At 55.2% G+C, this 27,308-nt stretch overlaps 1 protein-coding gene across 1 annotated transcript in view; it reads right to left on the bottom strand.

Annotated features, from left to right (window-relative positions):
• Positions 1 to 8,951, bottom strand: part of AGBL1 (AGBL carboxypeptidase 1) — a 508,639-nt gene extending 499,688 nt beyond the window's left edge. Inside the window, exon 1 of the mRNA XM_012929213.3 lies at positions 8,901 to 8,951. Coding sequence (XP_012784667.3) covers positions 8,901 to 8,951 — 51 coding nt within the window. The remainder of the gene's footprint in view (positions 1 to 8,900) is intronic.
• Positions 8,952 to 27,308: the final 18,357 nt, after the last annotated feature.

Here is a 27,308-nt window from a genome sequence, read left to right as displayed (position 1 = left end):
CAAAGCTGAAGCCATGTGCACCCCAGGGCATCGTGGTGAGAGTCAGAATGGCACTCCTCTGTGAGGAAAACCTTGGGCAAACTAGGGAAATAAGTAGCCCAGTTCAACCCAGCAAATGCTGTGTGTGTGACAAGCTGCCCTGACCTTGAACGGGAAGGGCTGGAAGCCTTTCCACCCAGGTCTGCAACCACCCAAGGTGCCCACTCTGCCCACCCTTGCTCAGCACAGTCCTGGGAGTTGCAGCCAAAGCCAGTGGGCAGGAGAAAGGAATAGAGGCTGTACGGCTTGGAAGGCAGGCAGGCAATCCGTCCTGTTTGCAGGTGCCATGATTCTATACAGCATGGATCCCAAACTACCCTAACTCCACCAGTGATAAAAGCATTCAGCTGAGTTGCAGGCTACAAAACCAACACACAAAACCAACAAGCAAAATCAACAGCAGTTTTACAAGAAACAATAGTCTGACTGAGACCAATATTAATAAGAATAATCCCACTCACAATAGCTATCAAAATAAAGGTTGAGTAACTCAGGACAAATTTAACCAATAATGTAAAACGTCTTAATAATAAAAATGACGAGAAAGAAATGAGAGGAACACTGAAGCAGAGACGGGCAGAGGCAATGAGCATTACCAAAATTTCCATCAGCCAAAGCAGTTTTCTGACTTGAAGCCCCATCAAAGCACCATTGCCATTCTTCACAGAACTCGAGAAAAGTTCTAAAATTTCTGTTGAGTCACAGACCCCCACCACCACCACCACCAATTAGCCAAAGTAATCTTGAGCCAAAAAAGCAAAGCCTTAGTGATTACAATGCCAGATTGCAGGACACACGATGGCTGTTGTAGCCAAACAGCATGACAACGGTGCAATGGCACAGAATAAAAGCCCAGACATGAATCCATGACCTGCGGCCAACTTGTGCGGCCAACTTTGCGAATAGCCAGGACGGTCTTTTCCGTAACTGGTATTGGAAAAATCCAACTTTCACATGTAGAAGTTTGAAAAAAAGACCTCTACCTTTCATACTTTTAAAAGAGCCACCAAAATGGACATGACTGTAAATGTTAGACGTGAAGTTACAGAAAACAGGGAAGAGCCTCCAAGAGCTCGGACGGCCAAGAGCTTCTCGGAGAGGATCATGGAAGCAGAGAAGGCACAACAGACACACAGCAGGGCGGGAAGGGAGGAAACCCTGGGGCTGCAGGAGGTAACTGACACAGCCGGGCAACAAAGGGTCTGAACAGACATTAAACCAAATGACCAAGGAGCACCAGGGAGCGCACACAGGCTGTCAGGGGGATGAACATAGCAGTAACAGCGAGGCATCCCCACCCCGCCCGAAGGACTATTATCCAATAGTCTGAAAATAGCCAAGCCCAGCCCCCACCCTGACAGCGGGAAGACAAATGAGGGCATTTGTCATGGAGAACAGTACGGAGATTCCTCCAAATCTAAAAATAGGACCTCCATTTGACCCAGCTGTCCCACTCCTGGGAAAGCTTCCAAAGGCCCTGAAGCCGCATGTCAATGCTACCTGCACCCCATGCTCAGGGCGGCTCGATTCACAGCAGCCACGATGGGGAATCAGCCGACATGTCCCTCAGCTGGCCCCGGATAAGGAAAGTGTGGTATGTGCACCTGGAGAAATATTACGCGGTGCTGAACAAGGTGAGGCCTCAGCAAGCAGATGACACTGAAGGGTGCTACACCAACCCAAGCAGCCAGGCACAAACGCACACGGGATACAGTTCTCTTTCACACACGGAAGCTAATACAGAGACTGTGTGTAAAAGCCGAGTGGAGACCATACTGTCTGACGCATGGATGCTCACGAATGCCGTCTTGTCTGAGTTTCGTCCCTCACATACCTTTCTCTTCTCACTTGAGGAGCCTTGTCATGAACCCTACATTAGGTGATGGCTACATTCCTGCTGTAAGCAAAAAGAGCAGCTGCCAGTTTGCACCGTAAAGTGTTAGGGAAAGTGTGGGAGGTGGTTAATCACACGTGTGCCCCTCAACTCCCCCTTGTACCTGGGTTATTTGAAACATTTTTTACATATTATTATTATTATTATTATTATTATTATTATTACCATTTTATGATACAGTTCCATAGGCTCCTATTCCCCTTATCCCCTCCCCAATTCCCTCCCCCCCCACCTAGTTCCTCTATATCATTACTAAAGTATAGTTCTTCATACACAGTCATATGTCCATCATTGCGGGCATGGACAATGGCAGAGGGTCCAGCATCCTATTGTCAAGATATAGTAAACAGTTTCATTGTAAGTCCATCTTTGTCTGGAAGTAGAAATGCATACTACATTGTATCCTCACATCTGGATATGTTAGTCTCCATTTCACAGCTACTGTACATCTCCTCAAATGAAAAGTCATAATACAAAATCAGCAATAGAAAGAAAAATAGAAATTTACAAGCCATGAAGTTAAATAACATGTTACTAGATATGACGGTCTCCATTACACAGCTACTATACATCCCCTTAAATGAAAAGCCACAAAACAAAATCAACATCCGGGAGAAGAAAGAAATTAACAACACCATGAAATTAAATAAAATGCTACTAAATGACTAACGTGTAGCTGAGGAAATGAAAATCAAGAACCTTCTTGAAGAAAATGATGCCACTGCGTGATCTACGAGTCACTGAATGATTTAATCAGAAGAAAGTGTTTTGAAGAGATGAAACTAACAGAAAACAACAAAACCCATACGATACAGTTTCCACTGATTTTTGTTGGTGAAGTGTGTCTCTTCTAGACAATAAACAGATGGGTTTTGTTCTTTAATCCAGTCTACTAATCTATTATGTTTGATTGAGCTTAAGTCATTTACATTCAGACTTTAGTATGTATGGGTGTTACTTTGGTCCTGTCATTTTAGGAATGGGTTGTTCATTCGTTTAGTCTTCTGTTGTCACTTTCCTGGGATGTTCTTCCTGTTTGCCTTTGGTTTTGGTAGGTGCTATTCCTCCTCTCTGTCAAGAGAACATCTTGAAGTATCATTTGTAGGGCAGGTTTGGAAGAGGCAAATTCTTTTAACTTTTCTTTACTGTGGAAGAATTTTTCATTTTCAAAGACAAAAGAAAGCTTTGCTGCATATGTTATCCTGGGCCGACAATTTTCTTCTTTTAGAATCTGGAATGTGTCGCTCCATTCTCTTCTTCCCTAAGAGTTTCCTGTGAGAGTCTCCCGTGAGTTTAATTGGCATTCCTCTATATGTCAATTGGTTTTTTTCACGTGCACATTTAAGGATCTTTTCCTTATGTTCAATTGAAGAGAGTTTGATGATCCTGTGTCTTGATGAAGATCGCCTTTGATCAGGCCTGTTGGGAGTTCTGTGCCCCTCCTGGATCTTGTTTCCAAATTCTTTTTTCCAGATTTGGGAAATTTTCCTTTATTATTTCATTAAATACATTTGCAAACTCAGCTTCTCTTTCTGCACCTTCTGGGACTCCAATAACTCTTAGATTTGGCCTCTTAATAGTGTCTTTCAATTCTTGAATACTCTTTTTGGCCTGATCCAGCTCTGCTTCCAGCTTTTTGTTTGCTTCCCCCTGGTGACAGGAAATATCTTCCAATTCTGAGATTCTTTCTTCTGCTTGCTTCATTCTATTTGGAGACTCTCCACTGTACTTTTAATTTGCTCTACTGTGTTGTTAATTTCTGATATACCAGCCTTGATTTGCTTTATTGCTTCCTTAAATTCTTTGAACTCTTGTATGTGCTTCTCATTGTGGATCAGAAGCTTTAAAATGAGCCTTATGGATTCTGTGTGCCCCATATTCTCGATGTCTTCCTCAGTTAACTCTGAGGCTGGCATAGGGTTTTGCTCCTTTGCAGGGGAGTTTTCAGTAATATTCATTGAGCCTTTGTCTCTTCTTTTGCTCTTGATCATTGTACTTCTGGTTAGCAGAGTCTTCTCCTTGGAGCAGGTTTCTAAGCTGTGTCACCCACAGGTTTACAATGCAATTTTACTTATAGCAGTTGGTACACAACTCTTTGCAGCCACTTGTGCCACAACCTCCAGCGAGTTCCAGGTCTAGATTCTTAGATTTCTACCGTGGTCTCCACAGCCCTGGCTCCTGGCTCACCAGTCTCCACCTCCTGTGATACTGTGCTGTGGCTGCATGGTTGTCTCTGCAACCTTTCTCCCACTTCCAGTTGAAGCAGGTCCCAAGATTAGAGAGACACCAAGTGTCCTATATAATTAGGTTGTTGGTGGCGCTGATCTTGCCAGAACCTGTTGGACGTTAGGTCTGGGTGCTACACGGACCTATTTTGACTGGTACGATGCCATAGTCAGTATTATTTTCCTGTGGGACCAGTGCAATCCACGGAACTCAGTGATTTCTCGCGAGCTCAGCACATGCGCAGTTCACTGTTGTCCCCTGCAGTCTTAAAGCGTTTGCCACAGTGTGCAAAATGGTGCCTGATGTGCCACTACTAGAGTTCTTGATCTGTTGGCCATCAGGTCTGAGGGCTACCCAGACCTGTCTTGGGTGGAACCTGTAGAATGCCACGTTGCTGCAGTTCACTGAGACAGAAATGAGCTCACTCCCAGATCAGCACATGCTCAGTCCTTTCCCTTGCCCTTTCCTCCTTATGCAAAATGGCACCCAATTCAGCTCTAGCGGGCTGACTGAGCTGTGAAATCCACCCTGTTCTCGCACTGCCTGTCTGGGATCTGCTGCTCTGTCTTTGCTCCTGGTCAAATCAAATGAACCAGCAGGATGGACAGTTCTTTGTCTGGGTTCACCGCCCAAGCTCCCAGTGAAAGTCCCTTCCCACCTGGCTGCTGGTGGAGTTCAGATGCCATTTTCTGAATGCCGCTGGAGTATCAATCACTGAAACACCACACCATTGTGTCTGCTGCTTTCCTGTGTCTGTCAGTCTCCAGGTACCCCTCTGCTGTTGTTCTGTCCTCTCCTGTTTCCTGGAATGTGTCCTCTCTGCTCCATCCTGATTCAATGTTTCTCCGTCCATTTAAATGTGTCCTTACCCTATTCTGCCATCTTGATTCTCCCTATTTGAAACATTTTTAAGATAAAAACAAAAAGGACAGCACTTGTGTTCCCCTGTTGTTGCTGGAGCTTTTTCCTTCCTTTAGGGAAGGAGTCGTAATGTCCTCAGTGCAAGACGAGCCCAGGACTGTGGGTTCCCAGCAGGTTGCCTTGCCTGGAGCTCAGACCTGCGGGCCTGGGGACCTGTGTCCAGAGCAGAGGCGCACTGGCCCTCAGGAACTGCCATCCACAGCCGTGGCTCACCAAGGGTGTCTCACAGATCCCTAATATCCCAGGGAATGCTAGCAGCATTTGCCAAAAATTAGCCCATTCTCGTGGTGATGAAAAAATTCTGTATAGCACCACTGCTATGCCAGGCGCATTTGTATCATTCAATCAGCAAACACTGAGCACCCACCAGCTTTCAGGCAGTGCTTTGCGGAGCAGAGATAAAGGGTGAACAAGACAGGTGAGACCCCCTACCCTGACAGAGGGTGGGAGCACTTGGACAGCAGGGGCTGTGCAGGATTCAGCCGGGGTTGAGGGGAGCAGGTGTGTTGAGCGAGCCTCCTGGGGTGGTCAGGAAAGCTTTGGGGGATACCACACTCAGAGTGAGAGCTGAAGGACAGACACATTCCAGCCTGCGGCTCAGAAGGTGCTTGGTCTCCGTCCTCAGCCCCAAGCCCTTCTCGGAGCCCATCAAGGCACCCGACGGGGCGCTCTCCCAGTTCTGGCTGCACCTGCACCCCAATGTCACCCACACCTTCATGCTGCGTCTAATGGACATGTCTTTGCCTTTGCTTCTACGGATGCTTGAGGCAAAGCCAGGGTTCAAAGTTGCCCTGGTGGTCAGGAGCCTCAAGCTTCACAAGACAGAGCCCTGCATCTTCGGGTCCTGATGTCCGTGAACCACACCAACTGCTCGCCACACACAGGGAGAGCAGCACCCCACAACCTCACACAGGGAGCTCCACAGCCACACACACACACACACACACACACACACACACGGGGCTCCGCACCCCGCAGCCTCAGCCAAGCCCGCAGTCTCACACAGGGAGCTGGGCACCCCGTGGCCTCAGCCACACCTGCAGCTGACGTCATGGCCAGAGCCCAGCTTGAGAAAAGCAGTTAACCAGGCACATTTGGCGGAGACACAGAAATGGGATTTGATTTGAGTCCCTGAAGCAAAATAATCAAGGACAAATGCAAAAATGTGCCCATGCAACAGCTCCAAGTGTGCCAAAGCCCACAGACACATGTCTCAATGAAGTATTCAGTTGGCATTTTGTGGGGCGCCGCTGGGTGAGGGTTCCCAACACAAGAGCTGGTGTGGAGCCTGTATGCCGCTATCCTGGCAGCGCCCCATATTCCCCATTAGCTGGGAACTTCACAGAGGGTGAGAGCAGGGTGCAAACAGACATTCTGCATTTGCCCAAGCATCTTGGAGTCTGCCCAGCGAAGAGCGAGGCAGGTCGGCGAGAAGTGCGGGCATACTGTCCGACCTCCTGGCTGTGTTCTCTGACTCCATGGCCCCTGGGCAGTCTGGGGAGCTGCCTGGTGAGCAGCCCTGGCTTCTCACACCACCCACCCCCACCCACAGAACCTGGCCAGCTTGTCCTGGGTACCACCTTTCCACAGACGTGCACACAAAGGCCGGCGACAGACAGGTTTGCAAAGGCAGTCGGTGAGCACCAGAGCTGATGTGTTTCCTCCTCGCCAGCACTCGCACCCAGGCCCACGTGCACCTGCCGGGGAGCCCACCACAAATCCTCATGCTCTACAGTCACTTCCCCTTCCTGCAGCCCTGGGAGCTGCTCTGGGCCACTCCTGAAAGACATGGGCCTCCAATCCCCTGCTCTCCTCTGGCCAGGCCTTTCTGGGCACACTGGGGAGCAAGACAGAGTTTGTCCCAGACTCAGTCTGGCTGGGGGAGGCCTGGGTGCCCCCACAAGCATCTCTGTATCGGGGGCTCCCCCAGCCAGCTGGAGAGTGCAGCAGCAGAGTCAGACCTGTGACCAGAAACAGCTCGCCATGACACGTGCTCTGGGCCACATTACAGGACACATGGTCTACACCACCATGTCATGGGATACATGCCCTGGCCATGCTACCGGACACATGTTCTGGGCCACATTACAGGACACGTGGTCTGTACCACACCATGGGGCGCATGCCCTGGCCATGCAGGGCATATGTTGTTTATCTTTTATTCGTGCAGATGCACAGCACCCTTATCTGTAAGAACCTCAGACTCCGTCCAGCAGCAGGTGCAGCAAGCAAGACGCTGCAGCCACACTTGACCCGCGCACACGCAGCCTTATCCTCCACTGCAGGGGCAGAAGGTGGGCTGCAGTGGCACACAGACCCGCTCGATCATCCGGAAACATAGGACTCAGTGTGCAGGGCCACGTGAACAAGGTTCAACCTTTCTCTGGTCACTGATCGCTTGCAGTGCCCTGCAGTGACCAGTCCCATGTCGCTGGGAGGGGAGCTCAGACGAAGGGCTGGAGCCAAAGCTCCCGCCCTGTCCCTCAGTAATGACTTTCATATTCCCTTTTCGCGGAAGGCTTTGGATAAGGGAAGTCAGCTGATTTTCTGAATGTTTGAATCTTCGGGAAAGTCCATTTCAACCTTCTAGTTCTCTAGAATGCCATCCATGAACACTTCCATAAAACTAGAGGGATGCTGGGAATGCTGACTTGTCCATCTGGTTCTTCGAGAATCTCAGAATCACTTGGCTTGTTTGGAGCTGCCCACTCCCACAGCCCTGGACGTGCCGTCTTGCCCCAGGTGTGCCAGCTGGAATGCATCAGAAGAGAGGAAATCCAGGCCGGCAGTGTGGCGCAGTAAGTTAAGCCATCACCTGCAAACCATGTGGGGACCAGTTCGAGTCGCAGCTGATCCATTTCCAGCCTAGCTAGCTCCCTGCAACTGGGAGAAACAGTGGAAGATGGCCCAAGTGCCTGAGCCCCTGTCGCTCACACGGGAGACCCAAAAGAAGCCCCTGGTTTTGGTCTTGTCCAGCCCTGGCCATTGCAGCCATTTGGGGAGTGAACACATACAGGTGTCTCTCTCTCACTGTTTCATGTAACTAAATAAATGATAAAAGAACACGCATACATTCCCCAGCACCCCAGGCGGCAGCCGAACGGAAGTCACTCACTTTTGAGACTTGGGGTCTTGGTGCTTGGATGCCCAGGAATAAAGACTTCCTTCAGAACCAGACGACGGCTGGGAATGAATGAGTAACTTGCACATGCTTTCTGTATCCATGAACCCAAGACTTTACGGCCTGAGGTGGAGCAAGCCCTGGACATGGACACAGCTGCGTGGGGGCGGCTCCACGGTCACAGAACCATGGCCCACAACTGCACCTGCCCTCCATAGCCTGGGGTTTTCCAGGTTCCAGCACCGACTGCTCCCATACCAGGATGTCGGAATGTGCCTGGGCAGACACCAGGCTCTGGAGCTTCTTCAGCCGTGCAGCCCACCTCCCTGGATCGAGGAGTCTCCAAATCCCAGGGGACCAGATTCCCAGCCTCCGATCACTCCCTGGGCCAGACCCTGCCTGGGAATATGCATTGCCAGCAAGTGTCCCTGCCCTGGGCCCTTCTGACAGGGAGCAGTAGCCTGAGGGTCTCCCTGCCCACCGCTGCCACCTCCTCCAGCCAGCTCTCCGGGCTCTCTGGAGGTCACTGAAGCCAAGCAATCCTCCCAGCGGCATTTCATGTTGAAGCCTGATCCAACATCACTTGGATCAGCTTCAAGCTGCTTCCTGCCCAGTGGCTGGGGAGAAGACCAGGCAGCAGTGGCCAGAGGCATCTATGTGGGCACCCGCCAGAGGTGCCCCAGGCCCATCCCTTCCTACCTGGAGCGTGTGCAGCAGCATCTGCAGCGCGCTGGCCTCCTGCTCGGCCATGCTGCCGGCAGGGATCCGCCGGCCCAGGCGGCCGCCCAGCTGGCCTCACAGGCCGAGCCTCAGCTGCACTTGCTGTGGGGGCCTGCGGTCCTCACCGCACACCCTCACCCTGGGCGCAGGCCCCCCTTAGCGGGATCAGGAGCTAGGCTGTGACTGTTGTGCACAGAGCGCAAGCTGGGGAGAGAACTGCGCGTGTCAGGCACCCACCTCCAGGCCACCCAGGAGCAGCCCTGGATGGCTGACAGGCATTCCCAGCTGACCTGGGTGGCCTCCTGCCCCCGCCACCCCCCCACACTCTTTATTTTGGTCTGCCGCCGGTTCCCGGTAACAGGAGCCCCAAGTGCTTGCACAACTGCTCTGGGCATGGGCCCCAAGGGCCCCCTGAGGCGGACGATGGGCCAGGAGCTCTGGCTGGAGGTGTAGGACTGCTTTGAGCCCAGGCCCATGTCCTTCCCTGGCCTGCCGGGCTCCTGCAGCCCCCCGAGGGAGGCACTGCAGCAATGCCCACCCTGATCTCCTCTGAGAAACAGGCTCCCTGACGCCAGGCCTGGGGCACGGAGTGCAGGAGGCTGTGCCAGGCCCTGACAAAGCAGGCCGGTGGGCAGCGCTGTGCCGGCTCCCACGTGGTGCTGCTCTGCCTCCCACAGCTGCCATCCCCAGGACTGGCGGAAAGCAACCCACAGTCCTCCCGATCCGTGCCAGCTTCGGTGCCATGTGCCAGGACCTTCCCCTGCTTCCCACGATGGCCCCGGTATCTCCCAGCGGACATTGTGGGAATCCAGGCTGCAGGTAAACAAGCTTCCCAGAGCCAGGGGCAGAGAGCGGCTGCTTCCCTGGCATTCAAGTATGGGGAGTCATCTCTTCTTTTCTTTTTTCTATTGGAAAGGCAGACTTACAGAGAGAAGGAGAAACAAAGAGAAAGATTCATCCACTGGTTCACTCCCCTGAACCCAGGAGCCAGGAGCCTCCTCCGGGTCTCCCACACAGGTGCAGAGTCCCAAGGCCTTGCAATATCCTCCACTGCTTTCCCAGTGCACAAGCAGGGAGCTGGAAGGGAAGTGGAGCAGCCGGGACATGAGCCAGTGGCCACATGGGATCCCAGCACTTGCAAGAGGGAAATTATCCAATCAAGCCATGACACTGGGCCCCAAGAGTTCCATTTTCCATGCATTTCCTCCCCAGGAGCTGCCTTTGGCTTGATAACACTCAGCCCCCTCAACAGGGGCCCATGAGCCCTACACACAGCAGTTGATACACAGTGTCCACATGAATGTGGAGAGAGCCCAGCCAGGAGCACACAGGCACTCGAGTCCTGGCTGCATCCTTACAGAAACTCCTGACGGCTTCCCTGGGCGCCGGCGAGGAGTTAGCCCATATGCACCATGGATACCCAGAAAAGCTGGACTTCCCAGAGCCCAACTGGCCCGAGGCTCTGGAGACCTTCCCCTGCCCCCACCGCGGGCAGACACCAGAGAGCACAGATCAAGGCTGAGCCACTGCTCTCCGGCGCCGTTCAGGGTGTCCAGGTCCCCACTGGTTCCCATTCTCCATTTTTATCAATGACTCGGATGCAATGAAAGACTGCACGCTTGCCAGATTTTGTAATAACACAATGGAGACAGAACTGAGTCAGCTGACATATCAGGGATCCAAGAAAATTTCAGCAGCCTTGAGTGATGGACCAGACCCTGCGAGGTGAGTGGAGGCACCGTGTTCTGGGTCCAGCCTTGAGTGATGGACCTGTTGTGCCGGATTTTGAAATCCCCAGATAATCATCAAGTCTGAAGTCGGTGCTAAGGCATAAAGGTGGTTTATTCAGGTTAACCTAGGTCTCCCAGCCACCTCCCCCAGCCCAGCATGGTTGGGCGGGGGAGGGGCAGCCACAGCCAAGGCTGCTCAGGGAGGACAAAAAGAGAAGTAAGCGCCAGCCAGACAGAAAGAGAGAGAGCCCGCGCCCCCCAGTTCTTATACATTTCAGGCTATTAATTATACAGTCATGATTTAACAGGCTTCTATTGGTGGGTTTGAAGCAACTTTCAAAAAGTACAAATTGATGAGCTATAGGGCAGTGAATCTTATCAAACACCAGGCACCTCCTTCCTGAGGAGTGGTCTGCCTCCGTGACCTGCCAGGTGTCCTGCTGGGTGTCATGTAGACTATCAGGCCTGGAGTTCACACAGCTCCCAGCCAAGCCATTAAGGCAGTATTCACAAAAGGCAGAAAACATCTAGGTTCTTCAGACCCGACCCTGTGGGGTGAGTGAAGGCACTCTGCTCTGGGTCCAGCCTTGAGTGATGGACCAGACCTGTGGGGTGAGTGAAGGCACCGTGTTCTGGGTCCAGCCTTGAGTGATGGACCAGACCCTGCGAGGTGAGTGAAGGCACCTTGTTCTGGATCCTTGCCCCCGGGGCTGGAGCAGAGCCACAGCACGGATGTGGACAGGGCCGTGGGTGAGGGCAATGGACCCTGTTCCTACAAGCGTGGTCCTCCATGTCTGTCACTAAGCTGGGCTCAGGGCCAAGGGGTCTGGCCATGACAGGTGCAGGGACATGGTGATGACTATCAGCAGGAGCACTGACCTTAGAACCAGAACCAGAACCAGATGGGGCCCGACCTGGGTGGGCACAGAACCACACTGAGCTTGCTGGGGAGGCCCCAGGGTGACTCAGCACTGAGCTCTCCACCCACCCAGGCGCACAAGCGTTTCTGTGGCCGTGGAAAAGCAGCTCCAGGGCAGCCCCTGCCAGGTGCATGAGGGAGCCATGTCCTCCCAGACGCCCCTTCTCTTCCTGGGAGCCATGTTCCTCTCACAGTTGAGGTCATCGCTTGCACGGGATGCACTGTGAGGCTGTGAGGTCATAGCTTGCACGGGACACACTGAGGCTGTGAGGTCATCACTTGCACGGGACACACTGAGGCTGTGAGGTCATCGCTTGCAGGGACGCACTGTGAGGCTGTGAGGTCATCACTTGCACGGGACACACTGAGGCTGTGAGGTCATCGCTTGCAGGGAAGCACTGTGAGGCTGTGAGGTCATCACTTGCACGGGACGCACTGTGAGGCTGTGAGGTCATCACTTGCACGGGACACACTGAGGCTGTGAGGTCATCGCTTGCACGGATGCACTGTGAGGCTGTGAGGTCATCACTTGCACGGGACACACTGAGGCTGTGAGGTCATCGCTTGCACGGGACACACTGAGGCTGTGAGGTCATCACTTGCACGGGACGCACCGTGAGGCTGTGAGGTCATCACTTGCACGGGACGCACCGTGAGGCTGTGAGGTCATCACTTGCACGGGAAGCACTGTGAGGCTGTGAGGTCATCACTTGCACGGGACGCACCGTGAGGCTGTGAGGTCATCACTTGCACGGGACGCACCGTGAGGCTGTGAGGTCATCGCTTGCAGGGACGCACCGTGAGGCTGTGCTTTTGTGTGCTTCCCAGCAGCCTCTGCCATTACATTTGATGGAATGGCTGGTGGTATTGCAGTCACATCTACCACTTTGCTCTGAACATGGTATGGTAGTGAGGGAGTTTGTCTGCAGTCCTGAACTGTCACATCACCCCACTTCATCGGCCGCACAAGAACAGCTCGACAGGACACTTCCATTTGCCTCCCTGCCCACGCTTTTGATGGCCGCAGCGATAGAAATGACTCGTTGGCTATGGATCCCACATGGTGTCAGCTTTGCTCAGAGAGTCTCTAGTCAAGAAATCCCCTAAAGAGGCAAGGGGCCTTAACCCTCCCGCCCAGTGGCCATCCTCAGGGGAGCTCACTCCTGTCATAGATCTGGGTTTCTACCCAGAATCATTTTCTGAGCCTGAAAAAGCCAAGAGTGTCCCTGAAGATGTCATCCACCAACAACAGGTGCCCTGTGGTTTCATTTATGGACAATATATTTGTCAGCATCATTTCCTGTTTTAAGACCTTACTTTTTACTTTGTGCTTGAAAGGCAGATTTGGCAGACAGGGAAGGAGAGACAAAAAGAGACAGACAGATGTTTCATTTGATGGTTTACACCCACATTGTCTCACTGCCCAGGCTGATCCGGAGCGCCTGCTACTTTTAGTCGTAGCGGGAAGTGGTGTAGGCTGGATTGGAACAGGCTCCAGTGTGGGATGCCTGTGCTGCCTGCAGAAGTTTAGCCTACTATGTCACAGCCCGGACTTCTCACCATCAACATCTTATAAATATGAAGGTTTGAGATTGAGCCTGGCATGATGGCTCAGTGGCTAAATCCTCACCTTGCATGCACCAGGATCCCATATGAGCGCCAGTTCATGTCCCAGCTACTCCAGCTCCCATCCAGCTCCATGCTTGGGAAAGCAGTAGATGCTGGCCCAAGGCCCTGGGACCCTGCACCATATGAGAGACTCAGAGGAAGCTCCTGGCTCCTGGCTTCAGATCAGTTCAGCTCTGGCCAGTGTGGCCACAGTGGGATGAACCAGCAGATGGAGGAACTTTGTCTCTCCTTCTCTCTGTAAATCTGTCTTTTCTTTTGTTTTTTTAAAGATTTATTCATTTCTATTACAAAGTCAGATATACAGAGAGGAGGAGAGACAGAGAGGAAGATCTTCCATCCGATGATTCACTCCCCAAGTGAGCCGCAACGGGCCGGTGCTGCGCCGATCCGAAGCCGGGAACCAGAAACCTCTTCCGGGTCTGCCACACAGGTGCAGGGTCCCAAAGCATTGGGCCGTCCTCGACTGCTTTCCCAGGCCACAAGCAGGGAGCTGGATGGGAAGTGGAGCTGCCGGGATTAGAACCGGCACCCATATGGGATCCTGGCACATTCAAGGCAAGGACTTTAGCCGCTAGGCCATGCCGCCGGGCCCTGTAAGTCTGTCTTTCCAATAAAAATAAATGAAATCTTTTTTTAAAAGTAGAAAAGTTTGGAGTTGTGGGTGTCAGTTTTTCCTTGTGTTTATTTTAAAATGTGTCTATCTGATTGAAAGCAAGAAAGAGAGACAGGAGAAATATGGAGAACTTGCTTCCTCTAGTTCCCACTCGCCAAATGGTGGCAACAGCCAGGGCTGACCAGGCCAGAGTCAAGGGCCAGGCCCTCAGCCAGAGCTCCCACGTGGGCACTGGAACCCAGATAGGTGTGCCGTTACCTGCTGCCCTCCCAGGTGCAGCAGCAGGAAGCTCAGTAGGAAGCCGCGCCATCAGGACTGAGTGAGTGCTGCACCACGGAATGCCAGGACACACAAGCAGCAGTGAGCAAGCACAAACCAACCCAGTCCACCCCGAGTCCCCGGTCTTCCAAGGCCCACAGAGTGGGCCCCAGGGAAGCCGTGTGCAGGGCCCGAGCTAACATCCCAGCCTTGGCAGCCAGCGGCAGCCTAGAGGTCACCATCTCCTTGGTCTCACGAGGCAGAGAGCCATCACTGCTCAGCGTCCACTCACCAGGGGCAGCTCCCTCTGCCTTGGCCTGGGCCAGCCTTGTCAGTGGCCAGGCCGACCTCGCTGACAGGGCTGGAATGCCCATACAGCTCCGGCAGCAGGGCCAGACCGAGGGCCTGTGGCTTCTGGGGCCCAAAGTAGAGGTGTCGGGTCACAGGCTGGCGGATGCCAAGGCCTTCTCAGGTCAGGGGTGGCGGAAGAATAGAGATGTCAGCCGTCGGGGCCACCCATCTGTTTCTCCTCCTTCTGCAGCGGACACCGTGAGCCAGGGCTGCAGGCACCAAGGCAGACCCGGACAGGGACATGGCTCTCCTGGGGCACAGCTGGGAGGCAGGCCACGTCTGGCCCTGGCACAGTCATTCAGCTCCCAGCTACACACTGTGGGACGGACCTTGCTGAACACTGAGCTCAGCAGCTGAGAGCGAGCCTACAGCACCACAGCCCGGGTTCGCACTCAGGGACTGAGGTGTACAGTCGGTAACTCGACAGAGCTTGTATGTTCTCTGGCTATGCCTCAGCGCCCCGTTGTGAACACAGGGTCCCAGAGGTTAGAAGACTAATGTCCTTTGGCTGTGCCACCCGGAGTCTGTGACCGCTAGGATCATCAGGTCCTGTGACAACATTGTGGATGAAGGAGGGACACGGAGCCCAGAGGAGCCCCTGGGCAGAGAGCTGGCCTGCATGGAGCCTGCAACAGGAGCCGGTCCTGGCCACGGTGCTGCCTCAGCTCCCAGGGCTTGGCGAGTCCTGTGGACTGGATGCCTGCTGGGAATGGCCAGGAAGGCATTCACAGAGGCCGTCAGCCCGTGCACCTGCCCAGAGCCGAGATGCCCTGGTTCATGGCCGGGCTGTCGGGTACACAGGGGAACAAGGCCAGGTTGCACACCCCGTCCAGCAGGACCCCATCGTACACAACAGCATCTCCTTTCCTCACCAGCTGGAAGTAGTGGGGGCCAGCTCTCGGCCCTCAATTCAGCCACTGACCCACACCAACAAGACGCAATGCGGGCTGTGAAAACCCCTGACAGCATTTGCAGCTGTCTGGGCAGCAGACCCCATGCCTGGTGACCTTGGCTTTACAAAGGTGAAGACAGAACACACAGCCTCCACCCTTGTGGGATGAGGTCCCCTGGGCAGTCGCCCGCCACAGCCCCACCTCCCAGGGCACGCTGGCGCAGGCCCTGTGCTACGAGGTGCAGGGGTTCTGAGACCCCAGCGTGTGCTGTGAGGCCCCTTGCCAGCTGGGTGAGCAAGCAGTCTGATGGCAAAGCCCACCTTGGGTGGGCTTGGGGTTCCACGGCCTGTGCAGCGGCAACCAGAGGGGAGGCCACCTGTTCTTCCTGCCTCCTCTCCTGCCCCAGCCCCACCCGCCTGCAGCAACCCACCTGCCCCAGATCCCCAGGGAATCATCCCCAGGACACATACCACTCACACCCGAAACTACGGAAGGAGACGGGCACTGTGCCATCTCATCCAGCCGAAACCAGTTCTCCTCACTATGCTTTGCACCAGAGCCCCAATCTGCATGACACTAAGTGCTCACTTGATGTCAGCTTTAATTCTTGGCGGAAGCTGAACCTCCATGGCTTTCTCTCCGCATACCCGAGCTCTAAAACAAAGATTACAAGGGTGGCCTGTCACAGATCCACTCAGGGAAGCAGCTGGGAAGCACCGTGGCCCTGGGGGCTGCCGCCCGGCTGCTGCAGAGAGCTGGGGCGAGGTCGGAAGCCTCCCAGAGAGGGAAGTGGAATTTTAATGTGTGCTCTGGGGAGCTTGGCGCAAGTTTGCGCAGCTGTCCTCACTCCCTCGCCAGGCCAGGCCAGAGCGCGCCTTGGGGGCTGCCATTCTCCGTGGGCGGAAGGAATCCAGCGAGCACTTGACCCGGCCTCCGGGATTAAGCCACACCTGTCCTCTGGCCTCCAGTGCCAGAGCCTGATGGGTGTGTCTGCCCAGCCGCCCCCAGGAAGGCCTGGAGCAGGCTTGACATCAAGACAGGGTGGCTAGCTCTGTAGGCCATGTCACCAGCTTCCTGCACACGGTGCCTCTGCTCGCTCCACCCCAGGGAGGTGACTCTGCATCCACGAAGGCTGCTCACGGGGGCTACTTCGCGTGGTCATCTCCTTGCTATTTCTGGTAGCAAACATGGGTCAGTAAGCCATCAGGATCAGCAACTGCCACTTTCAGAGGACACAGAGGCCAGTGCCCCGAGAGGGGCTGCTTGCCTGTCTTGGCGATGACAGTGCAGCACCAGGCTGGAGGTGGACGTGAGCATGTGAGCATGTGGTCATGTGTGGCTGTCAGCACTGCCGCCTGCACGGTCCCCCCAGCCTCCATGTCCATTCCAGTCAAGGCCAGCTCCACTGTCAGGAGAGACGCCTGGGAAGGCAAAAGGTGGCTCCCAAGGAGGGAGGCAGAGAAGGAACGCCTTGCAGGAACCAGCTGCAGCCATGTCTCTTCCTGGTGCCAAACAGCTCAGCAGAGCCTAGGTCTCACCCCACAGCCCTCCTGGCTCCTGCAACATCACCACTGGCTGGTGGCAAGGGGCCGCCTTTGGGGCAGGGATACCATCCCACAGGGAGTGGGTGGCTCCAGTCGGGCATGGCAGTGTGTGTCGGGTCATACAAGTACACGCTACAGTGCTGGATGACCTCTGCCCAGGACAAGAGACCCTCTGGCCAGCAGGTGGCTCGGGACTGAGCCAAGACCCAAGGGTCTGGCTCTGCAGGTCCCTAAGGGTCTTCTTGGGGGCCACAACTAGTATTGCCCAGCTCTGTAGCTGCACAGACACCAGGGCGTTCCCCCCAAGCCCTACCCCACAGCCTCAGTGACCTCCGGGAAGAGTTGAGTGTTGAGTCTTAGTGGGGCAACAGCTTCACCACACCCTGTCCCTGCCAGCTCAGCCTGCCAAGCCTCTGACCTCAGCAAAGCCACCCAGGGCCCTTCTCCAAGGACAGGTCCCTAGCGTGCTTCCCAAGTGCCCCTTGCACCCTTTCTTCCCCCATGCCCGCCCCACACTGCTCTAAGCCATGTCCCCTTCACCTGTGTGGTGCAGGGCGGAGTCAGTCCCAGAGACCAGGGGTGCTGGGGAGACCCAGGAGGAGGCAAGAGGAAGGAAGGGGGGGGCTGTTGATGCCACAGAAATCTGACCAAGGGGCGAGCTGGGCCTGGAGCTGGCGCTGCTGTGCCTGGTGGCACATGGACTTTGTATCTGCCTACTGAGCTTTCACTGCGCTCGTTCTGGTTCTGCATGCAGAGCCAGCATGAGGAGCCAGGGCTGAGCTGACCCTGCTCCAGCCCACCGGACGGAAAAACACACTTGACACTCACTCACTGCCACCCGCACAGGGCCACAAAGTGTCAGGGGGTAAACAGACCCTGGAGGTGAGCGCGATTAAACCACGTGAGGCCCAGGTGGCTGTGCCGTGGCCCAGGGCCCACAGTCACTCCAAGGCACAGCCTTCCTCTTCCCAGCTCCCCAGGCAGATCTGACACCACCCCATCCCACCGGGTCACACAGCTGGCCCTGGTCTCACAGAGCCCAGGGGAACAGGGGGCTGGCGTGGCAGTTGTGGCCACGGACACACTTAGGAAACACCTGCAGAACACCTTCACCCTCCGTGTCCCTGGAAGAGGTCTGTGTCTGGGAAGCAGTCACCCTCTGAGGGTCTCTGTGCCCTCTGGGTAGGCTGGTGCAAGGCACCGGGGGACCCAGGCCCCTGCTCTGTGAGCAACAAAGCTTGACATGTCTTCTTCCCGTGACGCTGCGCCCCTCATTTCCTCCCCACCATCCTCCACCCTGTACCTCCTATTTCTCCAACACGCTCTTCAGCCAGTAACCCTCTCTGCAGCTGGTGGCCCGAGCTCCTGCCCTGTTGTCCTGTCAGCTGGGGACAGGAGGGGGCAGCAAGGCCTCCCTTCCCCTGCCCATGACATTCCTCGGTCCCCCAGGCCACCCTCACTTGTCGGCTCCCAGCCCCACAGCACTGACGGCAGTGCTGTACAACTGCACTCATTCACCCCCTGTGGCCTCCCACCCCTGCTAAGCCGCCTCTTCTAGCCACGGCCACTCGCACGCAGCAGCCCAGGCCGAGGTTTCTGCTTGAGGGAGGCAGGTTGTGTCCATATGGTTGGCCCTTGCAGGATGAAGAGATGAGGAAGAGGAGTTAGCCCAGGAAGGGGACAGGCCTATCACACAGAGGGGGGTCCTGGCCTGGCCTGGGTGTGACACACCGGGCCAGGGAGGCTCAGACTTGCCACCTGCCAGGAAGCCAAGTGCCAGGCATGGGGGCAAGGTAGGGGAACAACAGAGATGCAGGAAGGAGCCTGCCTCCACTCTGCCAGCATGGCCAGCATGGCCAGCATGGCCAGCACGGCCAGCACGGTCAGCACCATGGCCAGCACGGCCACCATGGCCACCATGGCCAGCATGGCCAGCACGGCCAGCACGGCCAGCACGGCCAGCATGGCCAGCATGGCCACCATGGCCAGCACAGCCACCACGGCCACCATGGCCAGCACGGCCAGCACGGTCAGCACCATGGCCACATGGCCAGCATGGCCAGCACGGCCAGCACGGCCAGCACGGCCACCATGGCCAGCACAGCCACCACGGCCACCATGGCCAGCACGGCCACCATGGCAGTGACAGCGCAGCTCCCCTTGAACCTCCAGCTTAGCCCCCAGGCTGCAGGTCCAGAGGCCCCCACTGCCCCCACCCTGAGTGCCTCGATGCCCCTGGATTCTGGCCATCCAGGCTGGCATTCAGAGGTGTAAGTGGGCCACTCCCCCAGCTACCATGCTGAAATGCCAGCCCCGAGTGCTTGCTTTAGTGGGTGGATTTGTGTCTTGCAAGCATGGGGCTGGCCCCGACGTGGTACCAGGGCACAGGGAGACAGAAGGGCCCTGCCAGCCATGCCTGCGTGGCCTGCAGGGCAGGTGTCCTCAGAGCTGTACACAGTGACCCCATCTCGTGTGCTCTAAGGCCTCAGGTTGTTGTTGCCACAGCCACCCAGCCCGAGTGGTTGGACTAAGCACGCGACCTGGGGCACACAGTCCACCCAGCACACCTTCACAGTGGACACATCAGTCTTCCCCGAGTGTGTGTGTGCGCGTGTCATGCGTGATGCTGCGTAGTATATAGGGGCACGTAATGTGTACGGTATCTATTGTATGGGAATGCTGTGTATACATAGTGTGTGTGAAGTATGGCATGTGTGAAGCATGTGTGTGGTATACATGGCACACAGAATGTCTTGTGATGTGTCTATGTGGGTGGCAAGTGATCAGTGTTCATATGTGGGATCTGTGTATACATGTATTGTGTAGTGTGTATGTGTGTGATGTGTGGGCATTCACATGTGACATGCATATACATGTATGGGGTAATATGTAGAAAGTATAGATATATGACGAGTGGTGGAATGTGTGGGTGTATAGGTGTGACATGTGTATGTCGGGGTAACATGTGTGTGCAGAATGTGTGCCGTGTGTGGGCGTGGTGTAGGATGCATGGTGTGTGTGTGATGTGTGTGTGCTGTGGTGTGTCAGATGCTTGGTGTGTGTGCTGTGTGTGGGCGTGGTGTGTCAGATCCATGGTACGTGTGTGTGTGATGTGTGTGGGTGGGTGTGTCAGATCCATGGTATGTGTGTGTGCTGTGTGTGGGTGGGTGTGTCAGATCCATGGTATGTGTGTGTGCTGTGTGTGGGCGTGGTGTGTCAGATCCATGGTATGTGTGTGTGTGATGTGTGTGGGTGGGTGTGTCAGATCCATGGTATGTGTGTGTGCTGTGTGTGGGTGGGTGTGTCGGATCCATGGTATGTGTGTGTGTGATGTGTGTGGGTGGGTGTGTCGGATCCATGGTATGTGTGTGTGTGATGTGTGTGTGTGGGTGTGTCAGATCCATGGTATGTGTGTGTGCTGTGTGTGGGCGTGGTGTGTCAGATGCTTGGTGTGTGTGATGTGTGTGTGCTGTGGTGTGTCAGATGCTTGGTGTGTGTGCTGTGTGTGGGCATGGTGTGTCGGATCCATGGTATGTGTGTGTGTGATGTGTGTGGGTGGGTGTGTCGGATCCATGGTATGTGTGTGTGTGATGTGTGTGTGTGGGTGTGTCAGATCCATGGTATGTGTGTGTGCTGTGTGTGGGCGTGGTGTGTCGGATCCATGGTATGTGTGTGTGTGATGTGTGTGGGTGGGTGTGTCGGATCCATGGTATGTGTGTGCGTGATGTGTGTGGGTGGGTGTGTCAGATCCATGGTACGTGTGTGTGCTGTGTGTGGGCGTGGTGTGTCAGATCCATGGTATGTGTGTGTGATGTGTGTGGGTGGGTGTGTCAGATCCATGGTATGTGTGTGTGATGTGTGTGGGTGGGTGTGTCAGATCCATGGTATGTGTGTGTGTGCTGTGTGTGGGCGTGGTGTGTCAGATCCATGGTATGTGTGTGTGATGTGTGCTGTGTGTGGGTGTGGTATGTGGGATGCATGGTATGTGTGTGATGTGTGTAGGTGTGGTGCGTGGGATGCATGGTGTGTGTGGTTGTGCTGTGTGTGGGCGTGGTGTGTGATGAATGTGTGTGTGGTGTGTGGAATGTGTGGGATATAGCGTGTGATGTGTGCTGTATGTCTGTGATATATGGTGTGTGTGTGACCTGTGGACACCTCCTACCCTCCTGCGCTGAGTGAGGAAGCTGTGTCCAGCCCCTCGAAGGAGGTAGGAGGAGTCTATGCAGGGCACCTGGAACTGGTGCGGAGCAGTCAGTCCCCGGCTGCACGGGCACGCAGGCAGCCCGGGCGGATTCTGTCCACGCCAAGGAGTGATGCGGGCCTGGACAGCAGGAGTTTCGACCAGTCTCCTCACCACATCGGAGCAGCTGCTGGGGGATTTCTGGCTGTGGTGAGAACAGGCACCCTGACCCACCGCTGCAGTGTCGCTAGCCTAGGTCCTCAAACAGGGGAGACTGTGCCAGCACCCCCATGAGCACAGCACACACAGTACCCCATGTGCACAGCAGACGGCAGCCTCTGAACCACCTGCTCAGTCAATACACCAAAGCCGCACAGCCTGGCCAGGGAACCGGATCCAGAAGAGCCACGAGCGACAGTCCCACCCTTATGCAGTAAGCATCCCCAAGTCATTGGGAGCCCCGACTCCCGATGGATGGGCACCCTGCTGGCTTTGCCATCTGAGGGTATCTTCCTGATGCCCACAGGATGTCCTAGTGTGTAGGAGCTCTGAGAGAAGGCACCCACAGTTCATCCAGTGCTGCAGGGGGGGACCCAGGCCAGCTCACACCTCCTAACCCTGCACACACCTTTCCCCAGCCCCAGACCAGCTGTCCCTATACTCGTCAGAAGTAGCCCCTGCAGCAGGCCCCACCCACCTGCCTCCCAGAGATGCTAAGGGCTGAGGCTGGAAGCCGAGACACACTGGATGTGGGAAGTGACTGAACCTGCTCCTGCGGGGGGCACCTGCCCCTTTAACTCATGTCTAATCTGCCTCACTGGCCACTTGCTGCCCTCAGCTCTCAAATGTAGCCATCTGTGCTGTCTATAGCGAGTGCTTCTCCCTGTGGGAAGCGGGGAGGATCACACAGTCACTCCCTCCACATACCCGCAGCTCCGTGTGTCCCCGATGCGGCCCATCTGCTCTGGATCTGAGCACCTGCTCTCCCCAGGTGTGTCTGGAGTGCAGTGAAGTTCTGCTTCAGATCACCTGCCATATCCGTTGCAAGTCCCCTTTGAGCTGAGTGCCACCTGTGAAGTGCAGGGATGCATGCCGCGTGGTTAGGGCCCTGAGGGGCAGACATTCCACTCTCTGATGCTTGGGAAAGCTTTCATCCATCACTTCCCATTTGTCTGACAAAGAAAAACACAGGGCCGGCGTTGTAGCACTGCAGGTAAAGCAGCCATCTGTGATGCCAGCATCCCACGTGGGCGTTCATTCCAGTCTGGGCTGCTGAGCTCATGATCCAGCTCCCTGCTGTTGGCGTGGGACAAGCAGCTGGATGTGGCCCCAAGGCCAGGGCCCCTGCACCCACATGGGAGACCCAGATGAAGCCCCAGCACCCGCCTTTAGCCGGACTCAGCCTGGAGAGTGAACCTTATCTCTCCCTCCCTCTAACTGTTTCAAATTAATAAGTCAACATTTGAAGAGGAGGAAGAAGCAACACAGCTTAGGAGGCCACTGCTGACCGACTCTCAAACGTGTCCCACGTGAGCCTGTGGAAGAGGCTGACTGTGCACGCGTGTGGACCCTTTGACGGGGCTTGACTGTAACCGCTGAACTTTGGCCGGCTCACTTGGAGACCCCCGCTTTCCCCAAGCCTTCTGGAGAAGGAGACAGCACAGCCAGCTTTGCTCCCACCAGCAGCAGTGTGGCTCAGCAGCAGGCCCCACCCTTGCCACTCTGAGCTTGAACGCTGCCACTTCTTCGGGAGTCAGCTTGATTCCCTCTGCTCTCTGGACCAGCTGGGAGAGAGGCAGGCCTGGGTGCAGCGGAGAACAGACACGGCTCCAACAATAACACGCATGGCAGGAGCCCCGGAAGGGAATGGGGAGCAGAAGCCATGGAGAGCAGATCGGGAAGGCAGATCCTGGCTGCCTCCCAAGGGCCCGGGCTTGGATAAGCGGGGGAGGAGGCGGCCCCAGATAGAGGCTGCACCATGGGCAGGTGATGCCCACTGCATAGTGTCCTGTGCCACAGCAGAGGGCTGTCTAGCCTGCCCAGCAAAGACACAGGAATTGGTAACCCATAGATGTCCAAATTGGAGGCACGCTTCTTGCCAACATGCCCCAGACCCCACCGGCCTGCCTGGCTTAGCTGTAGCCCTGGAGCCTCGGGCGGCCATGGAGCTGGGTCAGTTCAGGCCAGCTGGAGAGGGCATGCAACCTCCATCCAACCGCTGGACACCGGTTATGCAAATAGACAGTAAGGTTTCAGCCACCTTCCCGCCCCCGCCCCAGGAGCAGTCAGTGGAGCCATCAAGCCCATTGCCCTTGCAACGTCCTCCTTGTCCCAATCCAAAGCCCAAGGCTGCGGGTGCTGGGGCTGGGAGTTGCGCCCATGGTGCCCTTCCCAGAGCGGGTGGGGACCTCGCGCCCCTATGTGCTCCCTGCTCCCCTACCCTCCTTGTCCCTAGATTGCATTTTTGAAAGGCTGTGGAGAGCATTGCAATAAAACAAGACTGATTATTATAGCAGGTGTTCTGTGAGAAGTGGGGCATTTTAACAGATAGCCCGCATTTACCCCAGCATGGCTACTCAAGTGCACGGGGCTGCGACCTTACTCAGACAACTGTGTCAGCTCTGATCGAGACTTAGCATCCACTCCAAGGGCTGTGTACTCCGGAGGAGCGAGCAGGAGGGCAGAGAGCAAGGTGAAAAATGCATGGCCCTGCCCCTGGGCCCGCTGTGTGCAGACGGGGACAGGGAGACTCCCGGGCACAGCCCCCACATGCTCTCGTGCGTCCAGCAACCTTGGGTCCTAACCCTCCACAGAGGCGGCACCTGGGACCTTGCACTGAGAGCGACAGGGATGCGGAGTCAGCGAGACCACAGGTGACAGGGCCACGGCAAACCAGCTGGCACGCCACCACTTCTGATGTGTGTATGCCACACACTCACACACACTGAGACCCATGCACTCACACCCTGACACTCACACACTGACACACATTCACGCACTCACACATACTAACACACATCACACACTCACACTATGACACCCATTCACACAGACACATTCACACACTGACACAATGACACTCATTCACACACTCATGAACCCACACTCACACCCTGACACTCACACACTCACACACTCACACATTCTAACACACATCACACACTCAAACACTGACACACACTAATGCACTCACACTCACTCCGGCTCGCCAGACCCTGCAGGTTTTCCACACCAGTCCCAGCCCTAAGATGGTGAAGCCACCTGCCTCGCAGCCTGCAGTATTGTCTCAGGGTGTGTGCAGCCACACATGTACAGCCACATACGCACAACATGAACACAGTCACATGAGCACAGACCCCAACACATGTGCAGAGTGACACACACGAGCACACCTGCACAGCCACACACACCACACAAGTGCACAGTGACACACACCACACACATGCAGTGACACACACAACTACACACACAGCCACACACATAACCACACATGTGCACAGTGACATACACATGACCACACCTGCACAGCCAAACACAACCACACATGTGCACAGTGACATAACATGACCACATCTGCACAGCCACACACAACCACACATGAGCAGTGACACACAAATGACCACACCTGCACAGCCACACACAACCACACATGCGCAGTGACACACACATGACCACACCTGCACAGCCACACACAACCACACATGTGCAGTGACATACACATGACCACACCTGCATAGCCACACACAACCACACATGTGCACAGTGACACACACATGACCACACCTGCACAGCCACACACAACCACAGTGACACACATGACCACACATGTGCAGTGACACACACATCACCACACCTGCACAACCACACACAACCACACATGTGCAGTGACACACACATGACCACACCTGCACAGCCACACACAACCACACATGTGCAGTGACACACACATGACCACACCTGCACAGCCACGCACAACCACACTGACACACATGACCACATATGTGCACAGTGACACACACATGACCACACCTGCACAGCCACACACAACCAGTGACACACACATAACCACACATGTGCACAGTGACATACACACATGAGCACACCTGCACAGCCACACACAACCACACATGTACACAGTGACACACACATGACCACACATGTACACAGTGACACACACATGACCACACCTGCACAGCCACACATGTGTACAGTGACACACATGACCACACATGTGCAGCGACATGCACATGGCCACACCTGCACAGCCACACACAACCACACATGTGCAGTGACACACACATGACCACACCTGCACAGCCACACACAACCACACATGTACACAGTGACACACACATGACCACACCTGCACAGCCACACACAACCACACATGTGCAGTGACACACACATGACCACACCTGCACAGCCACACACAACCACAGTGACACACATGACCACATATGTGCACAGTGACACACACATGACCACACCTGCACAGCCACACACAACCACACATGTGTACAGTGACACACACATGACCGCACCTGCACAGCCACACATGTGCACAGTGACACACATGACCACACATGTGCAGTGACATACACATGACCACACCTGCACAGCCACACACAACCACACATGTGCAGTGACACACATGACCACACCTGCAGCCACACACAACCACACATGTGCAGTGACACACACATCACCACACCTGCACAGCCACACACAACCAGTGACACACACATGACCACACATGTGCAGTGACATACACATGACCACACCTGCACAGCCACACACAACCAGTGACACACACATGACCACACATGTGCAGCGACATGCACATGGCCACACCTGCACAGCCACACACAACCACACATGTACACAGTGACACACACATGACCACACCTGCACAGCCACACACAACCACACATGTGCACAGTGACACACACATGACCACACCTGCACAGCCACACACAACCGCACATGTGCAGTGACACACACATGACCACACCTGCACAGCCACACACAACCACAGTGACACACACATAACCACACATGTACACAGTGACACACACATGACCACACCTGCACAGCCACACACAACCACACATGTGCAGTGACACACACATGACCACACATGTACACAGTGACACACACATGACCACACCTGCACAGCCACACACAACCACACATGTGCACAGTGACACACAACCACAGTGACACACATGACCACACATGTGCAGTGACACACATATGACCACACCTGCACAGCCACACACAACCACAGTGACACACACATAACCACACATGTACACAGTGACACATACATGACCACACCTGCACAGCCACACGCACAACCACACATGTGCACAGTCACACACACAGTCACACATGCATGGAGGCTGGTGCTAGCAGTTACTGTAGGTATTACTCTCTAAATAATGGATAGCAAAGTGGAGAGAGAAGACTTGTGGCCCAGCTGCCACGCTGGTCCCTAACACACAGAGGTGTGTACAAGGCCATCAGGACTGGCGTGGTGGGGCAGTGGGTTAAGCTGCTGCAGGGGTCCCTGCATCCCTCCCAGGACCGCGTGGATCAAATCCCACTTCCTCCTCCTGCCCAGCTTCCTGCTCACATGCATCCAAGCACAAAGAATAGGACGGCTCAAGACTTCCTACACCCCTACCTCTCTCCCTCTCCCCCCTCTCTCTCTCCTTTCAAATGCATAGATGATCATTAAACAGCTAGAACAGTGTCCCCTCTCTCTCCCCTCCTTCAAATACACATTATACAAAATCAACATTAAAACAACAGCCATAAGAGTGCCTCTAACCATAGCCAGTCCTCTGGCCCAGCCAGAAGTGACCGCATCACTTCCGCTGCGAGTGCTGTGAGACCTCGCTCAGTGGCTGCTGACCTAATGCTCAGGTCCCTGGGCGGCCGGCCAACAGGGCCGAGGCTCACCCATGTCCCGGGCCGCCTGCCTCCTGTGTCCAGCTGCCTGCACTAAGCTCTCAGCTGGCCGCAATTCAGCTCCCAAGCCACCAGGGTGGGGGGGCGCACACTCAGCTCAGGGCTGAGCTGGCCTGGGCAGCAGGAAAGGTCACCGAGCATCAGGCAGGCTTGGGGGCCGGAGCCTCAGAGGCCTCAGGAGACCATGGGTCTGCAGGGACATGGAGGCAAGCAAGGACTAGTAGCTGGAATTCCCCCGCATCCTCCTCTTCCTCACTCCACCCCCAGCACTCAGGGCAGCGAGTTCACCAGCTCCTG

Source organism: Ochotona princeps, chromosome 6, assembly GCF_030435755.1.
Source record: "Ochotona princeps isolate mOchPri1 chromosome 6, mOchPri1.hap1, whole genome shotgun sequence".
In the NCBI taxonomy this organism is placed as follows: domain Eukaryota; kingdom Metazoa; phylum Chordata; class Mammalia; order Lagomorpha; family Ochotonidae; genus Ochotona; species Ochotona princeps.
The sequence above is the reverse complement of the archived record's forward strand: the minus strand, read 5'-3'. Positions and strand labels throughout refer to the sequence as shown.